Below are 25334 nucleotides of genomic sequence, written 5' to 3'. Positions count from 1 at the left end.
AATAATGACAGTTGTCATTTTGACCCATTTGCTTTCCAACGCTCAGTTCAGGAATGTTACGACATTCATACCATTACATGTACCTCCCAAAGCAGAGGAAGATCAAATAGCTTCCAGCACCGCGGATCGAAACTCACATACATGAAAACTCATCCATAGAAAAGGCTGGTGACAGACTTACTAGTTACCTACACTAAGGGTAAACTTTCACCAGAAAATACTTAAGCCTTAGAAGAGCCTGGAGAAGCAGAGCAGTAAACAACCAATTGCAAAATGGATCAAACTAGGTAAGTACTGCCATATGAAATCTGCGAGGAAAATTCTGAAGTGAGAAAGAAAAGTTTTGTTCAGAAAAACAGGAATTATTTATATATAAGTGAACGCAACCAAGTAGTCTGAGAGTGCGGTTAAAAAACCTGAAAATAATATATCCCATCGTTTCACGTTCAAAGTTTTGTCTCTTTGGAAGGCACCAGTCATCTTTAGTTAAGTGTTTATAATAGGTTTAACCTTATTTGAAAGGATCCCGAGGTTTAAAAGGAGCCTAAGAACAACACAAGAAACTGTACTCCTTAGAAACTTTGGACATGGTTATGCAAATGGTTGGCTTTGTTGCTCTTCTGGTTCTGTAATATTTGAAAATCCAAGAAGTTCCTGCTGTAATGACAAGATCCAAACAGACTTATATATAAAAAAAAAAAAAAAAAAAGGAAAAAACTGAAAAAACTAAATATTAAGCCTGATGTCCGCTTGAGTGAATGTTCTTAAGAAAAAGCCGTACAACAACATTTGATAAACTGAACAATCACTGTATTAAAAATGAAGAGGAAAGTTTAGGTTCCACATTATATTACAACAGAAAACTCATTATTTGAATTGGTTCTTTGTATTCCTTGCAATGAACTTGATTTTTATAGTATCAAGCGCAACCAATGAAATAATACTTATTTTGACTTCTATAATTTATTTTCTTTGTTCATCAGCATCAATTGCACCACCGGCTCCTGCTGTTTATTGTCCTGGTCGATTTTAAGCCCTTAGGTGACTTGTTAGCAAATGATTTGGAAATAAAATGTGACGCAAAAAGCTGCGTAAATCCTTATTAATCATTAACTCTCTCTACCTCCAAGCCACCTGCAGTCCCTCTTAAAGTTGATTATGGGACAGAAAGACGTCAGAACGCCAAAACACTGAGAACATTCTGATTCTAGTTAAAGGAGGCACATTTTTTTCATATAAAGCCCTATTGAAATTGTCATTCAAGCTTAAAATATTCGAAGAGTTTTGACTTAAGCGCTTCAGAGATGTGTTAAACCTGTAAAACATTGTGACTGGATTTAACATTGCAACAGCTTTTTAAGACAAAAATATTACTTAAAACTAAATTGTCAAAGGTAATTTAAACTTCTCATTATTAAGAGTATTAGAAACTACATTCACTTTGTAAATGAAAAATTAATTTAAGCTCTTAATGAAATTAATCAGAAATGGTCTTCCATGTATTTATTAACACACAATCTGCACCCTCACCTTTATCTTGGTAGCCAACATGAAAGGCACAAACAATGTATGGGCAAAAAGTTGGATTCAAAGGCTGTCGGTACAATGGAATGTAATTTTGAATTGAAAACTGAAGCAATGTTGAGTAATTAAAGTGTGTACACTACATATGTGGCTGCAGAATGAAGGGATAAATGCATTTCTGTGTACGGAAATTTTATTACATATTAATCTATTTCTAATAAACTTGCAACACTGACTCATTGAGAAGCTTCCAGACTGGAATCCAAATATTGACTTTTATTTCTGTAATTATGGCTAGAGAGAGGAGAGGACAGCTCTGCACATTTCTGTTTCTCAATGTTCAATATCTTACTAACTATGAGAATTAAAAATGGAAACACATCCCTTTGAAAATAAGAAATTCCCCTGATTATACAATGAGATTCAGTTCTCATTTCTCGCCTTAGTAAGATAAAGGTCTTTGAGCCATGAAATCATTGCACAGAAGTAGTAAAGAATTTTAAAAACTTTAAAAAATTCAGTAGAATTTTATTTAATTCATATTTTGTGCTGCAATATATCTGAATTTATAACACAGTAGTGTCTCAAGCAACACCTATGAAAAAGGATATAAAACTAATATATTTTTAGTCCATTTGTTATTCACAAAATAACTAAAGAAAGAGAATTCAAGGATTTTTCAGACATACCTTTGACACCCTGTCCATCAGGTATGGGACCATGCAAAACAAAGCAACAGGTAAGACTAAGAATACCAGTGTCTTCCATACCTGCTGCTTATTCTACTAAATCACTCACAAACCTGTAGTATTCTAAATACCTGGGAACAGCAACATGGCAATTCCTGATCGCAAGAACGATGCGAGAGTTCCCATCCAGTTTGTATTATACAGCAAATATTTTAAAAAAAGCTCAGAGACTGGTTAACAGTTTCATGATTGATCATATAATTTCTCATTATTACCAACCATTTTAGTTAATACTATTTTAATCTATTTGAATGCCAATGAAAAGGTTGTTGAAGGCAAAAGAGAAAAATATTCGAATTATGTGTTTTCTTTTCAGAAATGTGATCTTTTTCCACGACACAGCGTGCTTTCCAAACATGCATAAATAAGATCATTTATACCACACAAGTCATAAACTACAACACAAAAATCTTACCTTAAGCATACTATCAAAATAATCCTGTTTGTGGGGTTCCTGTCTTTACCATGGTAAATAATAACACCTTTTACTTAGTCTTCCCTTAACTGCGGGTTTTGACACATATAATAGCTTCACCTTGGAAACAATTCTTTGCCTGAGAAGAAAATCTCATGTTATAGACACAAATTTTTGTTAGCTTGAACTAATAAGTTCCCTTTATGCTCTTGGAGCCAGTATTCACGACGGTCCCCAAATTCCCTGCAGCGTAAAGTTTTACCAAGTGACCGCACTGATTATTCAAAATGGGGACACAGTTGTGGTCCTGCTAGCTGGAAAAGAGCAACAAACTGCACATTCAATTCTGTTGTGACATAGAATTTATTTATTTTTGTTTTTCTAAAGAAAATGGAAAGGGACTAGCATAATTTCATGTATTATTAGTTCTTGGTTTAAGTATTACTAAGAAGGTCAGATCTTAATATTGGGCTCACCAAGTGCCAATATCCACTTCTTTTGCCACAGGCAGGCCATGGGAAGGGTTGAATTTGGCTACGTGTGCTCTTGGACGATCACATCGTTCCACCTAACAGAGACCATATTTCAAGGAATCAAACCTCATTCTGATGCTCAGTCAACTGAAATGAGATTTGTGCCTTGTCTTCTTGCAGCAAATCCCTCTGTTCATTAGAAACAGCTTGTAGTCATGATTGAGATGAGAAAGGATGAACAACAACCTTAAACTGATGGAAAATACATGTAGCACATGTCTTCAGAAAGGGAGGGAAGAGAGTACAAAAGTGGATTAAGCTTTTTCTGGTAACAGGACAGACAGCTTTTTGACAGAAATTGGTTCCTTGTTTCTTTCAAGGGGCAAAGATGCAGGTTTTCAGGTCCCCATGTAATCATTGGAATAATAATAATAATAATAATAATAATAATAATAATAATAATAATAATAATAATAATAATAATAATAATAATAATAATAATAATAATAATAATAATAATAATAATGTTTTCCCCAGAGGTAACACACAATGGCTCAGGGGAAGGGAGTGTTCCCTTCCCAGACTGGCAGGTGGCAGAGACCCCCTTGAGGACAAATGGCCAATCTGGACATCACAATGAGAAAGAATTTCATTCTCTTCTCCCAACTCATATTTAAGAATCTAAGTTTCGGCAGCCTCTAACTTCTCATGATCAGTGTAAGACTGTATAGTAGACAATATTACCGATTGTTTCTGCTGTTGAGACATGACATCTGTATTATTTCTTACAAATCGATGCGTGTCAAGAGTCAAGACAACTTACTAGTCAATACCGGTCTCAAACACTCGAACCTTTAAGTAGTGACAAAGCCACAGGAAACTTCCATTCCAAGTTCATGTTTCCTCCACCGAGGTTTTACACGAATTCTCTCTATCCAAATCTTTGCTGCTTGATCAACCTAAGTTGCTGTATTTTTCAGGCACCCAAACACAAAGTCAGCAATTAACTGCCTGATTTTACTTTCAGCCCTTTGAATATTCTGCACAACACTTTGCACATCTGAGTCACAAAGGCCAAAATCAAATTAAAATGTAAATGATGTTTATTATCACAAGAAAAAATAGAATTACATAGTCAAGCTCAAAGTAATTCATTGTTATGGTCTATGTCACTTATATGCATAATCATAATGTTTCTAATAGAAGAACAACAGTATTTGAAGTACGACTCAATCAGAAAAATAATTTGAACGTCAAAATAGCTTCTCCGTACATTTCCGTATTTCATACTTAGTTAAGTTGGAAGCTAAATACTGATACAAAAATGTGCTGACAAATATTTTTATTTACCTACCCATTTTCCTTTGTATCAAATTTGAAGAAATAAGATTCTGAATCAGAGGCTATCAGATTTGGTTTAGTTACTTAGTAACATGTTTTACTTAAATACCAACAAGTCTTGACCTTCTCTTAGCAAGCGACAAGTATCTTTTTGTCCACACATTTATATCATCTCCACCTTCGTATGAAAATGCTAGAATCTTCTACTCTCAAAAATTATCATCTATGTACTGATAAAATATGCTTTTGCCTTTATTGTCTGATACAAGGAGGAGTATTTCAACACAGGTTATGTCCTCTTGTTTGTGCAGAGTGCCTTAATGCCTCCTATTGTAAATCTGATCAAAATAAGCTAAATATACAGCTCTTGACAAACAGCAAGCTAAAATATAACTGTTGCTAAGAAATATGAGGATAACATCTTCTCAACAGGACAAAAAGATCTATAGAAAACTAGCTACCACGTACAAAAAAACTTTAGATTAGAACTAATGTTCTCTTCCCTTCTTTTTATTGGGGAGGAGAAACAACAACCAAGCAAACAAACAGAATCTTGATGTTTGCTGCTATGAAGAGATTAAAAACAGTATTGAAAGTAGTACTCCATCAGTTTCCCTTAGGGAACAGTAATTATTTTATAAGCACCAAACTGGTTTGTTACTGTAATGAAAATATACCCACAACTCAGCTGTTCAGTTAGAGACATTTTAAATATTTATAAAAGATATTTCTAAAGATTTTTTTTGACACATCAATTAAAAAATATTTTAAATTAAAATAAAGTTCAAACAGAAAAATGTTTTACATGTATTTTAGTAATGAAATGGTTACAAAAGTAACATAAGTTCCTAATCATCTAAATACCTATAAGAAACCTTCTCATCAAAACCAAGGAGATGGAAAACTAGCCCAAAGGAAAAGTCAATGTCTCCTTTATGGAACATGTAAGTTCAAGCATTATTTCAGCATCATAATTATTGACTTGAAAAAAATAAAGAAATTTGTTCCTTTTAGGAAAAAAAGAACTACAGCCCAAATTAAGCTTCACAGAACTGTACTCAGAAACAATTCACATGTATGAGCTAGAACATTAAAGACGTTCTGAGCACTTTCATAGCACACTGATATAGACAGCATGTAATGGGCACGTCTGAAGCTTCTGCTGGTTCAAGTCACACCTGGCACTCCATTCCATATGAAGCTGAGCTAGCAGGGATATATGATGTCCTTAAATATAAGTTACCGATTGGGACATTTGTATTGAAAAGAAATACAAATCACCCACATTCAGCTCCATATCCTTACCAAATACCTAGAGGGGTTTTTTGTTGTTTCTTTGAAATTATTTCTGGACCTTATCCCTCTTTATTAACTTAAGAAATAAAAGTCTTCTCACTCTATAAGAACAGTTAGCATTTTATATAATTCCTAGAAACATGGATGAGAAACTGTGGTGGAAGAAAACTGACATTCAACATAATGTTTCCTGCTGACTCTGTGTGGTCTAAAGGCCATCATTTCTCAGACTGGAAAGTCATTAAGCTGCTTGGCTTAAACTTCTGCTGTTTAAAGATGCCCAAGATGATTCAGATCCACATGCAGCTGTTCACATTGGCTGCCATGACCTCCCCATATCTAGAATAGAGTATGAAAAAGAATAGAGGGAAGCAGGAATAACTCAGAAGCAGAACCGCTTTCTGTGCGCTTTGGATGAGGATCCGCTCAGCGGGAACTTTGAAGGACATGGCAATATGATGCATCTCTCTCAATTTTAATTTAAATTCGGCAAATTATATAAACCAATCTAAAACACGACTGCATGGGATATGATTCCAGGGGCCACCTTAGGATACTCACTGCTGCCTGCTAGAGAATGGCGCTGCACAAATTTACCATTTAATGCCACAGCGCTATAACACAAGAAAGAAGATCAGAAAGTGAATAAATTTTAGAGCCCCATGGTGCCTTGGAAAAATCCAAGGCTACCCATTCACACCAAGTTAAAATCTGCAGTCTAAGGTGGTTCCTATCGAACCTGCCTGAACCATGAGTCTGGACTAGATGACATCCTAAGATCCCTTCCAAAGGGAATGATTTTGCTATTGTGGGAGAAATCGCCTAAACCAAAAATACCATCCAAACTGATACAAATAAATTATTCACAAACCTCTAATTTTCACTTAATATTGAAATGGAAAATGACTCAATAACTGTAACAGGAAAAAAAAGAACGGAAATAAAACAGTTCATTGTTTTAAACCTAACGCTTGCAAACCTTCCTTCAGAGCTTCAAATTGCCCAATATCCAAGATTTTCCTACTAAAATAACATGACAATGCAGTTTCTCTTAAGACTACTCACATCAAAATGGTAGCAATTTGTTTTCCCATGTCAGTAACATACTGCCCTGCCTCATTTGACTGGAAGTTACATTAAATCTAGCACTGGCAAAGGAGATGTTATGCATGAAAACAAAGACAAACCCCCAAATTTATGACATGACACTGAAAATAATTTTAATAACTAATTCAACTATCAGATAATTTTGCCAAAATAAATATAGCATTCAAAAGATGAATAGAATATTGCAAATAGAATGAGTCTTAGACTGATAAGTATTTAATCATTCTCCAAATGTTTCTATTGCCAAATGAAAGCTTAAGCAGGAATGACAACATAACGTTGTGACTTGAAACTAGCGTCATTGTATTTATAGAGGCAGTGTTTGGGCATAGCTATGTTCTCAAAAGACACCTTAGTCCTTTCAGATGTAAATGGTGCAAATAAGGACTTCTCTTTTATGTAACCAGCATATGAAATTTAAACTCAGCTACTGATGCTGGAAATGGCCTGTAGCCATCCCCACCTCAACACACGAGCCAGACAGATCTCTCCAGTAAGAGTCAGGTCAGGACAGTATTTGCTTGCAACTAAAGCAGAAAAAAGGTAGAGCTCTGAAGTGATTTTAGTAAATTTGTAGTGTTTAAATTCATCAGATAGAGAGCTTTTCCTTGTCATTCAGTATTACAATTCCGGTATGATACAGTGCTAAAAGAATTCTGTGATGTAGAGAGATGTTGATATTACATTAATCAATTTTTAACATCCTCTACCTTGAGCATAATTAGCTCCTCTTCAGCCTTCCAAACACACATATTAACCTGCTTCAGTCACTATAAAGTGCAATCTTTCCTGCCCTCACAGACTATGCAATGTAGGTAAGAATTGTTTTCTGGTTCCCCATACATATAATAGTTAACACCTTCCACCACTAGAACTAAATACCAGTCTTAAGACTCAATGCATGGGCAATATAGGCCCTGAGAAAAATTCTCACTTGAGGATCCCATCCAGCCTTTCCCATATATACAGATGTGGTGGGAACTCCCACTTTCGCACACATGCCCACTCTTGTAAGGTGCCATGTATGAGCTTTTTCACATCACAGAATAAACATCACAGAATCCCAGAATGTCAGGGATTGGAAGGGACCTCGAAAGCTCATCCAGTCCAATCCCCCTGCCGGAGCAGGAACACCCAGCTGAGGTTCCACAGGAAGGTGTCCAGGCGGGTTTGAATGTCTGCAGAGAAGGAGACTCCACAACCCCCCTGGGCAGCCTGGTCCAGTGTCTGTCACCCTCACTGAGAAGAAGTTTCTTCTCAAATTTTAGTGGAACCTCTTGTGTTCCAGTTTGAACCCATTACCCCTTGTCCTATTGTTGGTTGTCACCGAGAAGAGCCTGGCTCCATCCTCATGACACTCACCCTTTATATATTTGTAAACATGCTGAAAGCTGAATGTGACCAAAGAGCCCCAGTAAGACATCACTGCTTCAAAGACACGCTTAGTCCGGTCTGCTGGACAACTTGCTTATTCTAGAAACAATTTTCTCCTACTTCAGATAACTCACAAACTTGCTTTCCCTTAGGCTTCCCCTTCCCCCCCCCTAAACAGTAAAATAGGACCTTTATATTTTAAAGACTATGGATAAATACACTTTCAAGTGAGCAGCACACAGACATGACTGAAATTGCATGGGGAAGATGTTAAGACATTCAAACAAGATGTTAGATCCAACTCATTCAATCTTCTCATTCAATCTTCAAGTGCACACCTGAGGACCATTTGTCTGCTCAACCAGTATACTCAGATGTGCCATCTTTTAATGCTACCATCTTCATGGCTTTCTCCTCCTACATTTTCCCAAACTTACTTCTAATACTCAGCTACATATTATTTTAAAGAAACACTTGCATTTGTGCATCATTTCTCTTCCACCTTTTCTGAAGAGGTTCTGTTTTTGCCTACCTGGTCTTCAATTACATTTAAAGTTGCTTAGGAGGTGTTCATATACCTATGACTATTTCCACAAGAAACATGCTCTGTTTAGGCCAAACAAATACATTCTCCCTATATCAATAGACATACAGATCAAATAGACATAAGGTATTCTCTAGATTGTGTCCTGTGTTATTTTCCATAGGTGACAATCTCACTAATACTTCTGTTTTTCAAATATCATATATAGAAAAACACCAAAAAAACACAAAAGAGAAAGATAAAAATACTGACTGTACTACACAGGAAATATTACACTGCTCAGGACACCAGGAAATACATTGCATCTTTCTGTTTCAAACCATTACTTGTTACTGATCTCTGTGGTTAATTGTAAAAAGACCTTACTAAATATAAAAATAATTCTTGTTTCTATCTTAGTTATAGGAGGTTTTTGAATGAACTTCTCTCAGAGCCAATCAACAACGTGTAAATGGATGAGCATGGCTGAGGATTAACCCAAACTGCCTCTTCACTCAACTGTCTGTGCTGCACAGTGCGATAAAAGTCGGTACATACTCCGTATTGCACTTGCTCTCTACAAAATCACATCTACCAATTTTTTCAGCAGTAAATATATTACACCATATGTTTATATTGTAAAGTGCTTGGTTTCTAATATGGATTTTTACGTTATAATTTGGTTTTCCCATCTTTTTGCTGTCATTAACAGTTGACGGTAACTGGCGATAGTGGTGTGGGGCATGCAGGCTCCTGCAGTTGCTCAGTGTCTATGTACCTGAACAGAAATTATTTCTAGTATACAAATACAGATATAAATTGTTAGAATTTTTACAAACTATTTATATTCAGAGCAAATAAATTATTCTGCTAAGAGACTAATTAAAAATATGGTCTTGATGAAGAGGCATCATCATTTATTCTCATTATCTTTTGATTTAGCCAGGAAATAGCCAACAAAATATTAATGAACGGGTCTTAGCACGTTAGTCACTCCATTTCAGCTCCCTGATTTATAATCCCTAATGAAAACAATAAAGTTGTCTTTCACAATTCCTTGGCAGAGATGTATTATTGGTAACCACGAACATACGACTGCAATAACAATTCAGGTCATTACCACAGGAACGTTAAGTAAATCAGGAAAACAATCCAGTAACATTTAGTTCGGCTAATTACACCGTCAGTTATATAAGAATTTGATGCTGAGCTGTGTTGGGTTTGTGTGGCCAGCTTTGGGTAGCGAGGGGGCTACAGAGGTGTCTTCTGTGAGAAGATGTCAGAAGCTTCCCCTGTGTCCCACAGAGCCAGTTGGTTCCGAGATGGACCCGGCCAAGGCTGAACCCATCAGCAACAGTGGGAGTGCCTCTGGGACAACGTATTTAAGAGGTAAAAACCGCTGCACAACAGCGGCTGGAAAGAGGAGTTAGAATGTCAGAGAAACAACTCCAGGTACCAAGGTCAGTGAAGGAGGAGGCCAGGAGATGCTCTTTTAAGAGGAAACAGCCTCAAGTTGTGCCATGGGAGTTTTACATTGGATATTAGGGAAAAATTCCTCCCGGAAAGGGTTGTCAGGCATTGAACAGTTCTGCCCAGGGCAGTGGTGGGGTCACCATCCCTGGAGGGGTTTAGATGAAGTTCTTAGGAACATGGGTTAGTGCTGGAGTTAGGTTATGGTTGGACTCGATGATCCTGATGGCCTCTTCCAACCAAAATGATTTTATGATTCAGGTGTCAGTGAAGGCCATGGTGAGGCCAGCTGTGCCCCTGCAGGTCCATGGTGGAGCAGATCTGCACTCAACCCCCTCATCCAGATCATTCATAAAGAGATTAAACAGAACTGGCCCCACTACTGAGCCCTGGAGAACACTACTCATGACCAGTGGCCAACTGAATTTAATTCCATTCACCACCACTCTTTGGGCCCGGCCACCCAGCCAGGTTTTTACCCAACAAAGAGTCCGCCAATCCAGGCAACAAGCAGCCAACTTCTCCAGGAGAATGTTGTGGGAAACAGCATCAAAGGCTTTACTCAAATCCAGGCAGACAACACTCACAGCCTTTCGCTCTGAGGCCAAAAAGGTTTCAAGAAAGCACCTAAAGGGCCAAGTTATAAAAGAATGCAAAAAGTAAAAAAAAAACAAAGAAAAAAAACAGTTAAAAGTAAACCGTTGCATGTGTTTTGTATGTCAGTGTACCTTTGAATTGGGCCCAAACTGGAACCAGAAACCTGATGTGTTGAAAGATCAGACTGTGTGTATGAAAGCAAAACTTTCCAGTCATTCTGAAACCCGAGAAACTGGAACTTCAGCAACAAGGGAAAGAATCTTTATTCCTTATGTTTTTATAAGGAAAATTATTGGGGTTTATTACCCAAATACATCTTTTCAGGAAGAAAATAAATTACTATTTTAATATAATGACATTTAAAGGTCTTTTTAGTGTGCTCAATTGCATTTTTCCATCTCATATTTAAGACAACTCATTTGTCTATGTTGCCTGCATTTGAGAAGCAGCCAGACATTGACATACATGGTGAATTCCTTAGAAAGAAATAACGCTACAGGTAACTAATTAACTTATGTATAGTCAAGGCATCATTATAATGAATATGCCTTGATGGCACACTCTTAATTGTATTCCTTGTGCACTGTAGTCAAAAGTGAAATACTAGCCTATATAAATGAAGTATCAATATATAATACTCTCAGCTACAATTCACAAGCACTTAAAAAATACCTTTTTGCAACTGAAAAAAGTTTATTTTCGCTAGAACTGAACAAAACAAATGACATTTTTCCCAAAACACAGAACACACGGCCGATGGTTCTATCCCACTTGTGTAAACTTAATGCAACCCTGAAAGCAAACCCACAAGAACCGTCACACCTAAAAGTTACTACAGAACTACAACAAAATGGTAGCTGAAAAAATTATGAGGAATTTTATACTATTTATCCTTACTTTTGGGGCACAATTTCTTATTCTGCTCAGAGAATTACAAAGAACACACTGCCCCCTCCGCGTAGGCTTTGCGTAGGTTTCTCATACTTGAAAGCTTGCGACGATAGTGGTTAATTGCCAGATTTCAGCAACCTCTCTAACCTCTTCCTTTCTGTGGGTGGGAAAGGGTTTACTTGTTATTTATTGCTACCGACTGAATTTTATCTTGTTCTCCTGGATTCTCGGCAGCAATTCCCAAGTTAGAGGCTTCCCCAGAAAGCACGTCAAAGGATTCCCACCCACACACTGAATATCTAACAGGCCCTGACCCACTTTCTCCTTATTAAAGCAGCACTACATATTTTAAAAAATAAGAATAATAACAGAGAGGCTAAATGAATGCAAGAACTGCAGTTGGAAGTCCACCCTCTTCAGATTTTAGTTCTGCCAAAAATTACTACCAAGAAGCAAAGAGGCACATTATAATACAAAACAAATAGATTTTTCCTGAGTGATCTCATTCAGTGAGTTATTACTCCAGCTGTCTTTTACCTAAGTAGAAGGAGGACTTCATTTATTAGTTCTGAATATAGAAAATTCTTCTAATTTAGCCACACTTATCTCTTCTTCCAACCAAATCTTTGGGCATATTTCTGCAACTTAGGCTTTAATAATCTTGTAACTCAGTGACAAAAAAAACTACAGTATGTTTAAAAAATGAAGCCTTACACTGAGTAACAGTTGGAAATATATGATATTACTGAGATTATTAATGTTACCTAATCAGAATGAGCAATAGGAATTAACAGTGAATATTTCTAATAGAAGTTTTTTATAGTAGGGTAGACTACTGTAAATACTAATGCAAGACTCACGATCTGTTACGTAGTTGATACACTGGAATTTATTAACATCCCCAACTAAACAGGTAAAATATTCTGGTTTAAGTAGAAACAAAATGGCAACAGAAAATTCAGTTGACATACGATTTTTCACTTTGCCCATTGCATTGACAATTTCAGACATAGCAGAAATCAGATTTTACCGGTTATAGTTGCAAAGCAGCCTTTTCATGGCCTTGTGCTGTCACCTCCAACGGAAGCGAAGCACTTCGGCAAGGCAAATAACCTCTCCCAAAACAGCAATGTTAAACAGAAGAGCTGAAATAAACCCCACAACAGGGAACCAATGAAGAAATACATACTTATGTGCTGCAGTTCTTCAGTCAGATCCACCTATGGCTGTGCTCCTTACAGGAGGGACAGCCACACGTTTCTCAGCCTGCAACCACATGCTGCCATTGCCCTATTTAAGACGGCACACAACTATCTCTGTGGCTTCCTGGTGAATCAGATGAGGGAACTATTTTATCTGACAGTAGACCTGACCAGAGAAAGATGTCAACTGGATCAATGCCCTGAGCTTTTAATTCAAATCTGTGTTGGCATCAAACTGATAAAATTATGAGAAATGATTTATTTCTAACAGTGCAGAAAATTGACAATAAACCCCCATAACACTGGATCAAACATCTTTCAATGAATACTGAATTAAAAAAAATCAATTTATGAAAGATGCATATCTCATAAGTAAATCATTTGTGCTTACAACTGATTTGTAAGTAAACCCTAGCTTTACTTGTTATTTATAAATTATATACCTCCTCCTTCCCCCCTTTTAATTTAACAATGTTTTATGCACCTGACTTCACAGGGAAAACAGATTAATAATAAGTACATATATCATATATGAACATTCTTTTACCTTAATTATAAACTGTTAGGAAAAAAACGTATCTTTGCATTCTGAAAAAGGACTCGCATGTCATTGCCAATAGGAAAGAGGGCAGATGAGGGAAAACTTCAAAAGGAATATGAATACTGCTTTGTATCTTACACAATATATTTAAATGGCACACAGTTATCTTTCAGTGGTTAAGACTTTTCTCTAACAATTTAACATTATGTTATTTAAGAATCCCCTTTATCCTCATCATAACTTGCATCTATAAAGGTGGACAACACTATGTCCAGAGTCCAAGTTTATATGATTTTATGAACAAAAATGGGAACTAATAGACCTTTGTTTTTAAAGCAACAGTGTGTTACATCAGCTGTAATGCTATATTGATTACAAAGCTCATCTTTTCACAGACATAAGCAAGCAGAGAATCAACAATGTCAATCATTGGCAGAACAACATCCAGCACTTGTGAAATCTCTTCATCTATCTGGAAAATAAACTTCCTTCACACCCAGTTTTGCATAGGATACTTCACAGATAAACATACATTGAGTCACAGAACCGTTCGTTATCTTAAGTTGTGTGAATGTGTCTGAAAATTATTACATAAGATTAGCTTTAATTTGGATTTCATTTTTTTTTTCCTATGACACAAAGAACAGAAGACTCTACAAGTCCCATGATATCTGGTGGAACGTGTCTGCAGGCTTAGACTGAAAGTAGCTGGAATTTCCTTGCCAATATTCTCCACGCAATTCTGTCAAAAAGAGCATTCCCTGGAGAAATAGCAGTTGAGAGCAGAATTCCACAAATTTACAAGTATAGACTGCATGTCACTTCAGCCCAAAAAGAACTTAAAATTTAGAGAAATATATCTAAGTGGTCTCAGAGAGCAGGACGACTGGAAGCTCAGTTATGCTGTCTGGTCGCACACCTGCATTTCTCCCCACTGGGCCTCTGACAATGGCACTTGAAGAAAGGAATGCACAGTTTAGCCTTTTCTTTTGAAAAAGATGAGGAATACCTTCTGCAGCGCTTGAACAGTACCGCTGTCTTAAAACTCATTTTTATGTGTGGAAACATGACTGAACGACCCGGTTTTTCTTTATCCATCTCCTCCAGTTTTCTTGTAATTGGAAAAATCTGCTTTTCCTCATGTAAAACATCTTTGGGAATAAATACTCTAACGTTTTCAACCTGACAGTAAGTGACCCCTCCTTACTACTTCCCCTAATTTCCCAGTTATTAATTATTTCATCTTATTTAATTTTGTATCTACATATTTTTAATTATTGGTTAAATTTATACCACAGCACTTTCTGACAAGCTATGTTCAACTCTACATATTGCACACTTTTGCACGAATGTACCCACACTCACAGAATCACAGAATGTTAGGGATTGGAAGGGATCTCGAAAACTCATCCAGTCCAATCCCCCCGCCAGAGCAGGAACACCCAGCTGAGGTTCCACAGGAAGGTGTCCAGGCGGGTTTGAATGTCTGCAGAGAAGGAGACTCCACAACCTCTCTGGGCAGCCTGGTCCAGGCTCTGTCACCCTCACTGAGAAGTTGTTTCTTCTCAAATATAAGTGGAACCTCTTGTGTTCCAGTTTGAACCCATTACCCCTTGTCCTACCATTGGCTGTCACTGAGAAGAGCCTGGCTCCATCCTCCTGACGCTCACCCTTTATCTATCTGTAAACATGAATGAAGTCACCCCTCAGTCTCCTCTTCTCCAAGCTCAAGAGCCCCAGCTCCCTCAGTCTTTCCTCATAAGGGAGATGCTCCACTCCATCATCTTCGTTGCCCTAACTCTAACCGGACTGTTTCTTGAATAAAGGAACAAGAACTCTGTGTAACAAAAAACCTAAAAACTCACATTTAGCAATTGTTCATTAGGCAAACTCAGTAGACTGTTTAAAAAGAAAACTGAAGCATGAGCTTTACACAGAAATAGTAGCTTATTAAATTGCTTCTGAAGCCTGTGTCAAATATTTAGCAAAACTAATGCTGAATTACAATTAGTTTTTGTTGCTTTTTTTGTTGTTGGGTTTTTTTAAATTATTCATAAGCCATATTTAAATTATCTCATTATTTAACTTAAAAGGTTACTATTACATAGTTTTTGTGAACTATTTACCACAAAGTATATGTTTTTGTACAACTCTGCCATCAGAATAATTTTCTTTTTAAAGTCAATTTTTAAGTATAAAATTGGCTACTTGACACACACTCAAAATTAACAGAGTACAGAATATGACCTTGACTCTAAAAACCTCAGAAAATACTCAGAAATAACTTGAATTTCATCTCCTATTTAACAGGCAACCTACAGAATGTAACACTATTCTAAAATAAGCCATTAAAAACTCTATATTAAAACTATCAATATGTAATATGTTGTGTATATAACACCACAGTATCAACCTTATCTCAATCATATCTAAGACAAAAGACGACAACTTACGGGTACAATTCTGAAAGCTGCTGGGCTATTTTATAAGCTGTGGGGTCCCTGTCCAGCGCATATATCGTGATGTCTCTGGTTTTCTCCAGCAGAGCTGTCGTGTGGCCTCCGGCTCCAAATGTCATATCCAGGAAACACTGTTGAGTCAAAAAAGCCAACACCATTACCTTAGAATAGACAAGTGATAAACCAATTGTTGATTTAAAGCTTCTTTTGCTAATCACAGAATAGTTTGGATTGGAAGGGACCTTCAAATGTCATCTAGCCCAGCCCCCAGCTGGAGGAAAATATACCATTCAATACAGTCACAACGGCTTTTTGGGAATATTTGCCTATTTTGAGGTGAATTGCAATCATGTCAGAGTAATCTTTTGATGGGTTGTGACCTCCCACCACCAATCCTTCCAGAACAAAAGGAGAATCATTTGGTACAACCAACTGCAGCTTCATCACAGAATCACATTCATACTGTTCTCATTTCTTTACATTCTGAGTTTAGGGGAAAGCCTCTTGTTTGGACTTGCTCAGCTTGAGGCACAAAAAGATATACAGGACACGGGGGCACAGGAAGCAAGCGGCATCACCTACTATGTAAGAATGCATCTAAAAGGAAGGCAGAGATCAAAGTGTGACAGCACCACAGGCACATATATATCCCGACTAGGACTAACCTAACAAGCACATAAAGCTTAAGTTTTCAAGAGACATTACCATAAATTTTGGGTTTGCTGTGCAAGGACAAAATTATGTATTTAGGTTACAAAGATACACTGAAGCCGAATCCTGCTGTATCTTCTCTATCGTCATTCCATGGGTTAATTAGATGCAGAGTAGCATAGGAACAGCCACCTTAATAGCAATCCCATTTCAATTGCTGATGTGATATACTCTAAGGGCTTAAGTTACATCTTTTGATACATAACATGTATTTCCTTTATTTTTTTCCTCACTTATTAAACACTTTTTGGATATGAAACAGTTTTTGAAAACACTTATTGGCATAATCACATTCAATACAAATTTATGTGAACTGAACTTATTTACAGAAATTATACACTCCAAAGCCAAGCACCCTTTCAGGGAAATTTTGTAACTTATCCATTGAAAGAATTAAGAATCAACCACAAAGTCCCTTAGGATAAAAATGGAAATTCAAAAGCAATGAAGAACAGATTGAAGAAAGAGCCAAACATTTTTTCTAGATACAGTTTTTAGAAAACATAAAAGCTTTTTTAATAGAAATCCCCTAATAATAAAACTGAATATTTATAAAACTAAGAATCCAGTTCTACTGTGGCTAAAAGCTAGTGAAAACTATGATCCTACATGATCTTTTGGTTGTCATGATTTCATTTCTTTGCATTAGTTCAGAATCAATGTAAGCATTCCCTGTGAATAAACACATGCTCACCAAATTATTTTGCTCTTTCTGAAAACCAAAAGCACCACCACACAAACAAACCAAACCAACCAAACAACAGTAGAGAACTGCACCATGATCTATACATTGGGAGCACTACAGAAAACAGGATACAGCTTTGATTCAAGCAGAAGAGACAGCAGGACTCACTACACAGTGCTGGATAAAATACTGTATCATCATTAATGGAACAGGCTAAAGCATTTTAGGCATCCTAGTAAACCTACTGAAGGCTACATTAAGGACATTTACATGTAACTTTTTAAGGTAAATAAAGACCTTCCATGGATAATCTTTGAACTACACCACTACACATGCCTAAACTAGCAAACAAGAGCTCATACAGATACCTCCATCTACCAGCTCTACTCAAAAGCAGTGTAGAACTTAAAAAAAGTAATCTTAAATTATCAAATACAACTACTTTATTTGACACAGCTATTTTGATCAGATTTGAAATTAATCACTATACTGCTTCATAATATGCTTTTTATATAATCCATTCATCTTTCACTCCTGAAATAACACAAAGATGCTTCATTTTTCCTTCCTCTTTCTCTCTTGCCTAGTAGTTTTTAATCAAATAAAATTAAATGACATTTTATCCTCCTGGTCCTATAAATACCAAAAAAGATTATTACATGAATTCCTCCTCCAGTGACTCACCATTCCGTTGGTAAGTTATGATCGCCCTATCAGAGTTCCCCTCAGGAATCTTATAATCGGTTTGTGACCGTACGTTTTAGAAACCATTTCGCTCTTTCATGACACACAGATAGTAACAAACAAAAAACTTTATAGCCTTCATTTTACAACAAGATCGTTACATAGATACAAAGAGCTCATCGTCCTCATTTTTGTATACAAGATTTTTCACTGACAAGCTATCTCCTAATAAATACCTGTTAAGCACTTCATTTTACTTTGACTGAAGTCATCTGTAATTCCGCTTATGATTATATTCTGCGTCTAATAAAGTTTACTCCACAATACCTGATAGCCTTTGCAAACATTTTCGCTTTGCTGTGTAACAGCGAGATTGCAGAACTGATACAAAATGGAAACTCAAACATGACAAACAGAAATTGAAGCTACACGAGACTTATTTTAAAAGTCTGTAAAATACAAGTTCTCACTAGTTCCAGTAACTTCTAGTCTCTGCTTTCTTTAAGGCAAGAACTTTGTCATGTTCTGAAAGTCGTTTGCTCCTTTATATGCACAACTTTGTTTTCCGCTTCTAACCTTAATTCTTTCAAGTACTTCAAGGACATAGTCTCGAAAAGCAATTTTGGTAAATCGTACAAAATATCCAAGACATACTGAGTTGGAATAAAGCACATTAAGCCCTAAGCAAGCAGTCCCAGGTCTCAGTTCTCCATGAGTAATCTCTCTTTTCCACCACTGACCACATGACCGACTGGGTCTCACCTTGTTCACACAGTACCAAAAGACCATTATTATCCTACAATTAACTAGTACAGAAAAGGCATTCTCCACTGCTCTTTCCAACAGATAACATGAATTTCCTCTTTCACTCCTCGCCCTGTTTAGCTGCTTTTTTGTATGGGAAAAAAAAAATAATGTATCCTCCATTGATAATTACCATCTACTCTGCCTTCAGGAAGTGTTATCACCTGAACCATCTTAATGCCAAATTCACTGATAAAAAAAATAAAATAGAAATAAATATAAATCTCATATCAACCTTCCTAGGAAAATAACAATTCCTTTCTCCAGCCCCCTGTTTCACAATTCCTCTGAAGAAACAACTGCACAATTATTCCCCCTCTGATGCTCTTGCATTATATTGTTGGCATTTTTCCCTTCTTGTCTGAAGAAATTTTGCTTTAAGTGGCAGTCAGTCAAGTGTAGCAGGATAATGTACTGAGCAGCACATTTTGCAGTACTCTTAGGAATACATTTGTTGGAGAATCCTCCTCACAAATTAAATGCCCATAAGGCTCATCAAACACAGCAGGAGCGAATCACTCAGAAGATAAAGACACCTGCCATGGCATCAGTCAAACAGAACGGCAGCTCAGTCATGGCAATATAGCCTGATGTTACATATATTGCAATGCAGGACCTCTATACAACACAGAACTAACTTTGCCATTTGCAAAACACATATCACAGATGGTTTGGATTTAGTTCTAATAGAAAAATGTCACCTCTTTTAGCTAATAGGAAGGACGTACTTCTTGAGGTGCAAAAAAGCCAAGAGTAGTGCTGTTTTCAAAAAACAATATGAATGCAAAGCTTAAATATGAGTAGAAGAAATATTAACTTGGAAAAAAATCATAGAATCATTTTGGTTGAGAGAGACTCAGGATCATCGAGTCCAACAGTAACCTAACTCTGGCACTAAACCATGTCCCTTAGAACCTTGTCTAAATACCTTTTAAACCCTTCCAGGGATGGTGACTCCACCACTTCCCTGGGCAGCCTGTTCCAATGCCTGACAACCCTTTCCGCGAAAAAATTCTTCCTAATATCCAATCTAAACCTCCCCTGGCACAACTTGAGGCCATTTCCTCTTGTCCTATCACTTGCTACTTGGGAGAAGAGACCAACACCCTCCATGCTCCAGCCTCCTTTCAGGTAGTTGTAGACAGCGATAAGGTCTCCCCTCAGCCTCCTTTTCTCCAGGCTGAACAGCCCCAGCTCCCTCAGGTGCTCCTCATCAGACTTGTGCTCCAGCCCCTCACCAGCTTTGTCACTTTCTCTGCACTCTCTCTAGTACCTCAATGTCCTTCTTATGATGAGGGGCCAAAAACTCAACACAGGATTCAAGGTGGGTCCTCACCAGTGCCGAGTACGGTGGCACAATCACTTCCCCAGTCCTGCTGGCCACACTGTTCCTGATACAAGCCAGGATACTGGTGGCCTTTTTGGCCACCTGGGCACACTGCTGGCTCATAGACCCTTTGCCAATATCATATACATGTTCTATATGAATATAATATTTTAGTAGTGATACATGCCTGCTGGAAGTCTTTCCACCTAAAACTGGGATTCACAAACCAAAAACTAGAGTCATGAAACTTTCTTGTGGAAGGTAGAGAAAGGAAATACATCCACAGTCCCTGCTGCCACAGCTGGGAACACAGCCCCAGTCCCAACAGCCCCACACCTTCCATGTTCCACCTTCCAGAATAAAAATCAGGAGTTGGAAGCAATAATTATGAAATTAGTACCTTTTTAGTGCTTGCTTATTGGTTTTTAAAGTAAATGGCACGCTATTATTTACAGGTTTGAAACAAAGACTACCAGAATACTGATGTATTTGAAACAAACTTCGCAAAGGGAAAAACAACTACCCAGCATCCAAGCCACACTACATAAGTTTTCAGCTCATTAGAAGAAAATGCCTGATATCCCCTGCTTGAAGAAAGAAGGAGAAAAATCAAATGGAAAAAGACTCTTGCATGCAATTGAGACAAACATCAAAATAACAACGATTTTTCTTGACCTATTTTATACTGGATATTCTAAGAAAAATAAGTTCACAAAAACAAATGGTTATGTGATGAGACCAATGACATATTTGTCAGATACTAAAGCCACCATCCACTAGTGTATTCCAAGCCAATCACAACCAGGTCACAGCGCTTCTCTTTGCTTTCACTCGTCTTTCTTAGTAGGATGATAAGCCAACATTCCTCACAATAATACAACTTCCATATTTGAAACTGAGTGCTCATGTTTTCTTGTAAATGCAAAGAAGGTCAAACTACTTGTATTGTATTTTGTGTGCTTGTATTTTGAACTGAGACACTTGTTAAGGCTAACAATAAATATTTATTACTGTATTACCAGGCACTGCTGGTAGGTATCTAAGTACTTACTCTTATTTTATTTGTATCTATTCAATCACTTTGTGGAAAAAAAATCCCAGAGACAGAAAAGTAATATCATAAACAAAATAATCAACACATTGCAAGACGGTTTTTGCCTCTCCGTTCTCCTGGTGTTTCTATGATGAGTCATGTTCTCTAAACTTGTTGTCTGAGTTTCCTTGTTATTCACAACAGGAATTGTTCATTGTCACAACACAACTTGTTTTCCACTGCTTTATTTTTCAAATACCAACTCTCACTCTATTAAAGTATAAATATATCTGTCCTCTTGTTCAAACATCTTGAATTTGCCACAGCTTACCATTTTAATACACTGAACTATTTCATATACACGTAAGGAGAATAACTGAGTTAAGGTGAGGATTGGTGACAAGGAATTCTATAGGAATCTTCTTCTAGCAGTGATTTTTTTTAAGGAATAGCTGATCTACTCTATGCTTTTATTACTGCATTTTTCACAACTAAGAACTGTAAAGGTATGAACTACTACAGACCTTTCAAAAATAATTACTGGACTAAATGCTGCTTGAATAAAGCATATAGACTATTGTTTGGGCACATATATTAAGGTCCACAGTGGGAAAAGACAAAGTCTCTTCTCAGTTCCTTAGTCTTTTCCTTCCCTTCTGCAGAACTCAAAATCCACCAGCTCAAATTGAAAATTCATGCTCAGTGTTGGCCTTTGTTAATACCAACCTCACCGAACCTACAGTTTCAATAAACACAGAGAGACAGAAAATTAACCTGAAGTAGAAATCTAAAAAGTGACGCTAAGAGGGAAGAAAAATATATTCACTACTGAAATTGTCCACCAACAGAAGAACATAAACAGAACATTTCTCCTGCCTTCTTTCTCCTAAGCACGCACAACTCAAGCTGACCACAAAGATTTCAACAAACTGGTGATTTTCAATCAAATTTTAGCAATGCAGATTATCCCACACAGCTCTCCAAAGATGACCATATTAAAAACGTTGTTTTGATATGCTGAACATAGTAACTGAAAAAGCAAGCTAACCATATTTTTCTATTCTTCTGTAGTTTATTTTCTTTCCATTAAAAAAACTACCACCACATCACACTTCTCCTAAACATTTACCATGTATTTAATGTTCAGACTTCTTACACCACCTGTCTTTAATCCACTTAATCTTTCCTACATGGACGGTGCCCTTTCTCAAGGAAATTTTAAGATTAGTTTTTGCAAAGTACAACTTGAGCCTCAAAGATTTTATTTGATGTACATGCAGAAAGACTTTGTTCTGCAGCTCATCACTTTGGAAGCCACATGTTGGAGCGGTTCTGATTGATCACATTTGTGACCAAGACTAAAGGAAATAGAAAATGACATTTTGGACTGTGTTTTCTTAACACACTCTGCACAACACAGTCCACAAAGTGATAGTAAGCACCAGGAATCTAATCTTTAATTTTGTGATAATTTAAAAGGCACTATTAAGGTATAACTTCGTCAGAGACAAAAAGTAATTTCAAATTTCTTTGCATAGAGTTTATTTTGGGTATTATTTGGCATTTTAAGTTATTCTTACAGTTATTTCTGAACAAATTACGATGATCATCATGTACAGCAAACAAAAGAATACAGTTCAAAAGGAACTTTGAACTATTTCCCTTAGGTGACTATGAACATATTCATGTAAGAACAAAAAATGAAGAGCATTTCTTTAAAAACTTACTTAAATTGACATTTACTAACAGAAAAACCAAACCTATTAATTGCAGCGCAATTGCAAAGTCACACATGGGTAAAGTCATCTAAAGAAGCTCAGTTACACAGAACAATCCAAAATGTCGGTGTTGACTTTGAAACATCTTATTATGGCAACAAACAATCTATTTAAGAGACACTAATGGCAGTAGGATCACTTTTCGTCTGAAAGACATATGGAGTCTTTTTCCTGTCAACTGAAGTTCATGGCTGGACTCAATTTACAACTCTGATCAGAATAACACGCTTAAAAACCCACAACGTGTAGAAATTTCATGAATGATCTTCTATCATTAGATAATAATTAAGTAACTTTGTAACATTACAAATAATACTTTTTGATAACAGTCCTTCTGCTAATTGTACCACGATATAAAATAACTTAATGTAAATATATACTCAAAACCATGGCATTCTCTAGAAGAAAAAACAACCCCATGAAAAATATTGCTCACCTCTGGCTCAAGTGCAAATACAAGATCATTAATTGTACACAGCTACCAATTCAACAACATTATTGTTAAGAAGTTGTTGTTAACAACAAACTTGTTAAGAAGAGTAACTTACCTCCAACATCAAAAAAATCTACTCATACGAACTCTTTAAATAGTTTTCTCTTGGTAGTATTATTCCACATAACATTCCCTACTGATTAAGAAATGGATATTTCAAGAAAAGGTACACATTTTCAAATACATTTCAAATCTATTATTCTTTTATAAGAAGAAGTCAAAATGCAGTGATCTGAGAATAATCTCCCATTTGTTTTTAACATTATTCAGGCAATAAGCTTATTAACATTTTTTCCAATAACCAGCTCTGCAAGCTCTTTTTCACCATCTGAGCTACTCCTTGATTTCATTCTTTGTAACTCATATCTGAACATATTAAAATAGGCTTCTGAAACAGCATCCAAAGGTGAAAGTTTTAATTAGATATGCAGGAACCCAAAGTAACATGGCATTTGTGATCTCTTAGCAAAGGTTAGACCCCAAACACCATGACACTATGTTTTCTGTGAAATATATAACAGAAGGTCCATTTCAAAAGTAAGTTTTAAGAAAAAAAAAAGAAAACAACAACAAAATCAACCATAATTTTCCATATACTCCCTCCCTGGACAAATCTACACCACTATGATGTGGGATAAAACTGACTCTGAACAACATGATTGTGTAATTGAAGTCTTTGTCATAGCACATATTCAGAAAAAGCCACAACGTTTGTCCTGCCACCTTGGTCCTTTAATTTTTCATTTCCAATTATTTCAGTTGTGCAAAATTCAAGTGCTTCAGGGTGCTTTTATTCTTTAGCACACACATTCATTCTCCATTGAGTTGGGCAGAGGAAAATCAATATGATTAACAGAACTAATTCTGTTCTTTAGGATACCGAAGCTCAGCTGACTTGCAAATGAAACATATTATATACTCCATAGCTTTTTCAGTTCTTAAAAAATGTTTGTAAGGCAAGATCACAGAATCACAGAATCAACTGGGTTGGAAAAGACCTCAGAGACTATCAAGTCCAACCCTTGGTCCAACTCCAGTCCATTTACCAGATCATGGCACCAAGTGCCATGTCCAATCTCAGTTTAAAAACCTCCAGGGATGGTGAGTCCAGCACCTCCCTGGGCAGCCATTCCAATGCCTGACCGCTCTCTCCGCAAAGAATTGCTTTCTAATATCCAGCCTAAATTTCCCCTGGCAGAGTTGAAGCCCATGCCCCCTTGTCCTATTGCTGACTGCCTGGGAGAAGAGACCAATCCCCACCTGGCTAGAACGGCCCTTCAGGTAGTTCTAGAGAGTGATGGGGTCACCTCTAAGCCTCCTCTTCTCCAGACTAAACAACCCCAGGTCCCTCAAGATCAGGCTTTTCATATTTCTTACTCAACAGGTTTCATACACAACATTGTTCTCCAGCTCCACTGTGTTATCTGCTTTAAGAGCTGTTCAGTAAAACATGACATATTACCAGCTTTCCCTTTGACACCAGCGAACCTGGGCTACTCCGCTCCAGCTCTAGGACCAGCATTTCTTTGAAAAGGTCAGAGCTGCCGACTGTTTGCTTCCTGCTTAGGATATGAACAGCTCAGTGCAAGGCTGGAACAGGACACGGTGCAGTTACCAAATGCAGCCTGTAATTTGGAAGCTTTTCTGTTTGCAGATGGTCGGGTTGATGAATAGAACAGACCATTAGAAGAAGAGTTTGAGCAACTGTGCAACAGATTTACACCCTTACAACAACACTTCATGTTCATCTATCAAAGAGCATTTGTTTCCCTAACACTGATCTGTCAAACGCCACGCTGATAATGCCTCCTTTAGATGCTGCAAGAAGGTAGACGAGGTGTTATTAAAAGGGATGCT

At 37.0% G+C, this 25334-nt stretch overlaps 1 protein-coding gene across 4 annotated transcripts in view; it reads right to left on the bottom strand.

The window, feature by feature from the left end:
* METTL15 (methyltransferase 15, mitochondrial 12S rRNA N4-cytidine) overlaps positions 1-25334 on the bottom strand; it is an 83271-nt gene that overhangs the window by 34723 nt on the left and 23214 nt on the right. For all 4 annotated transcript variants that reach the window (XM_071808829.1, XM_065839162.2, XM_065839160.2 and 1 more), the window contains exon 3: positions 15957-16093. In XM_071808829.1, coding sequence (XP_071664930.1) covers positions 15957-16093 — 137 coding nt within the window. The remainder of the gene's footprint in view (positions 1-15956; positions 16094-25334) is intronic.

Source organism: Patagioenas fasciata, chromosome 5 (assembly GCF_037038585.1).
Source record: "Patagioenas fasciata isolate bPatFas1 chromosome 5, bPatFas1.hap1, whole genome shotgun sequence".
Lineage (NCBI taxonomy): Eukaryota > Metazoa > Chordata > Aves > Columbiformes > Columbidae > Patagioenas > Patagioenas fasciata.
This window is presented reverse-complemented; position numbering and strand designations above follow the sequence as displayed.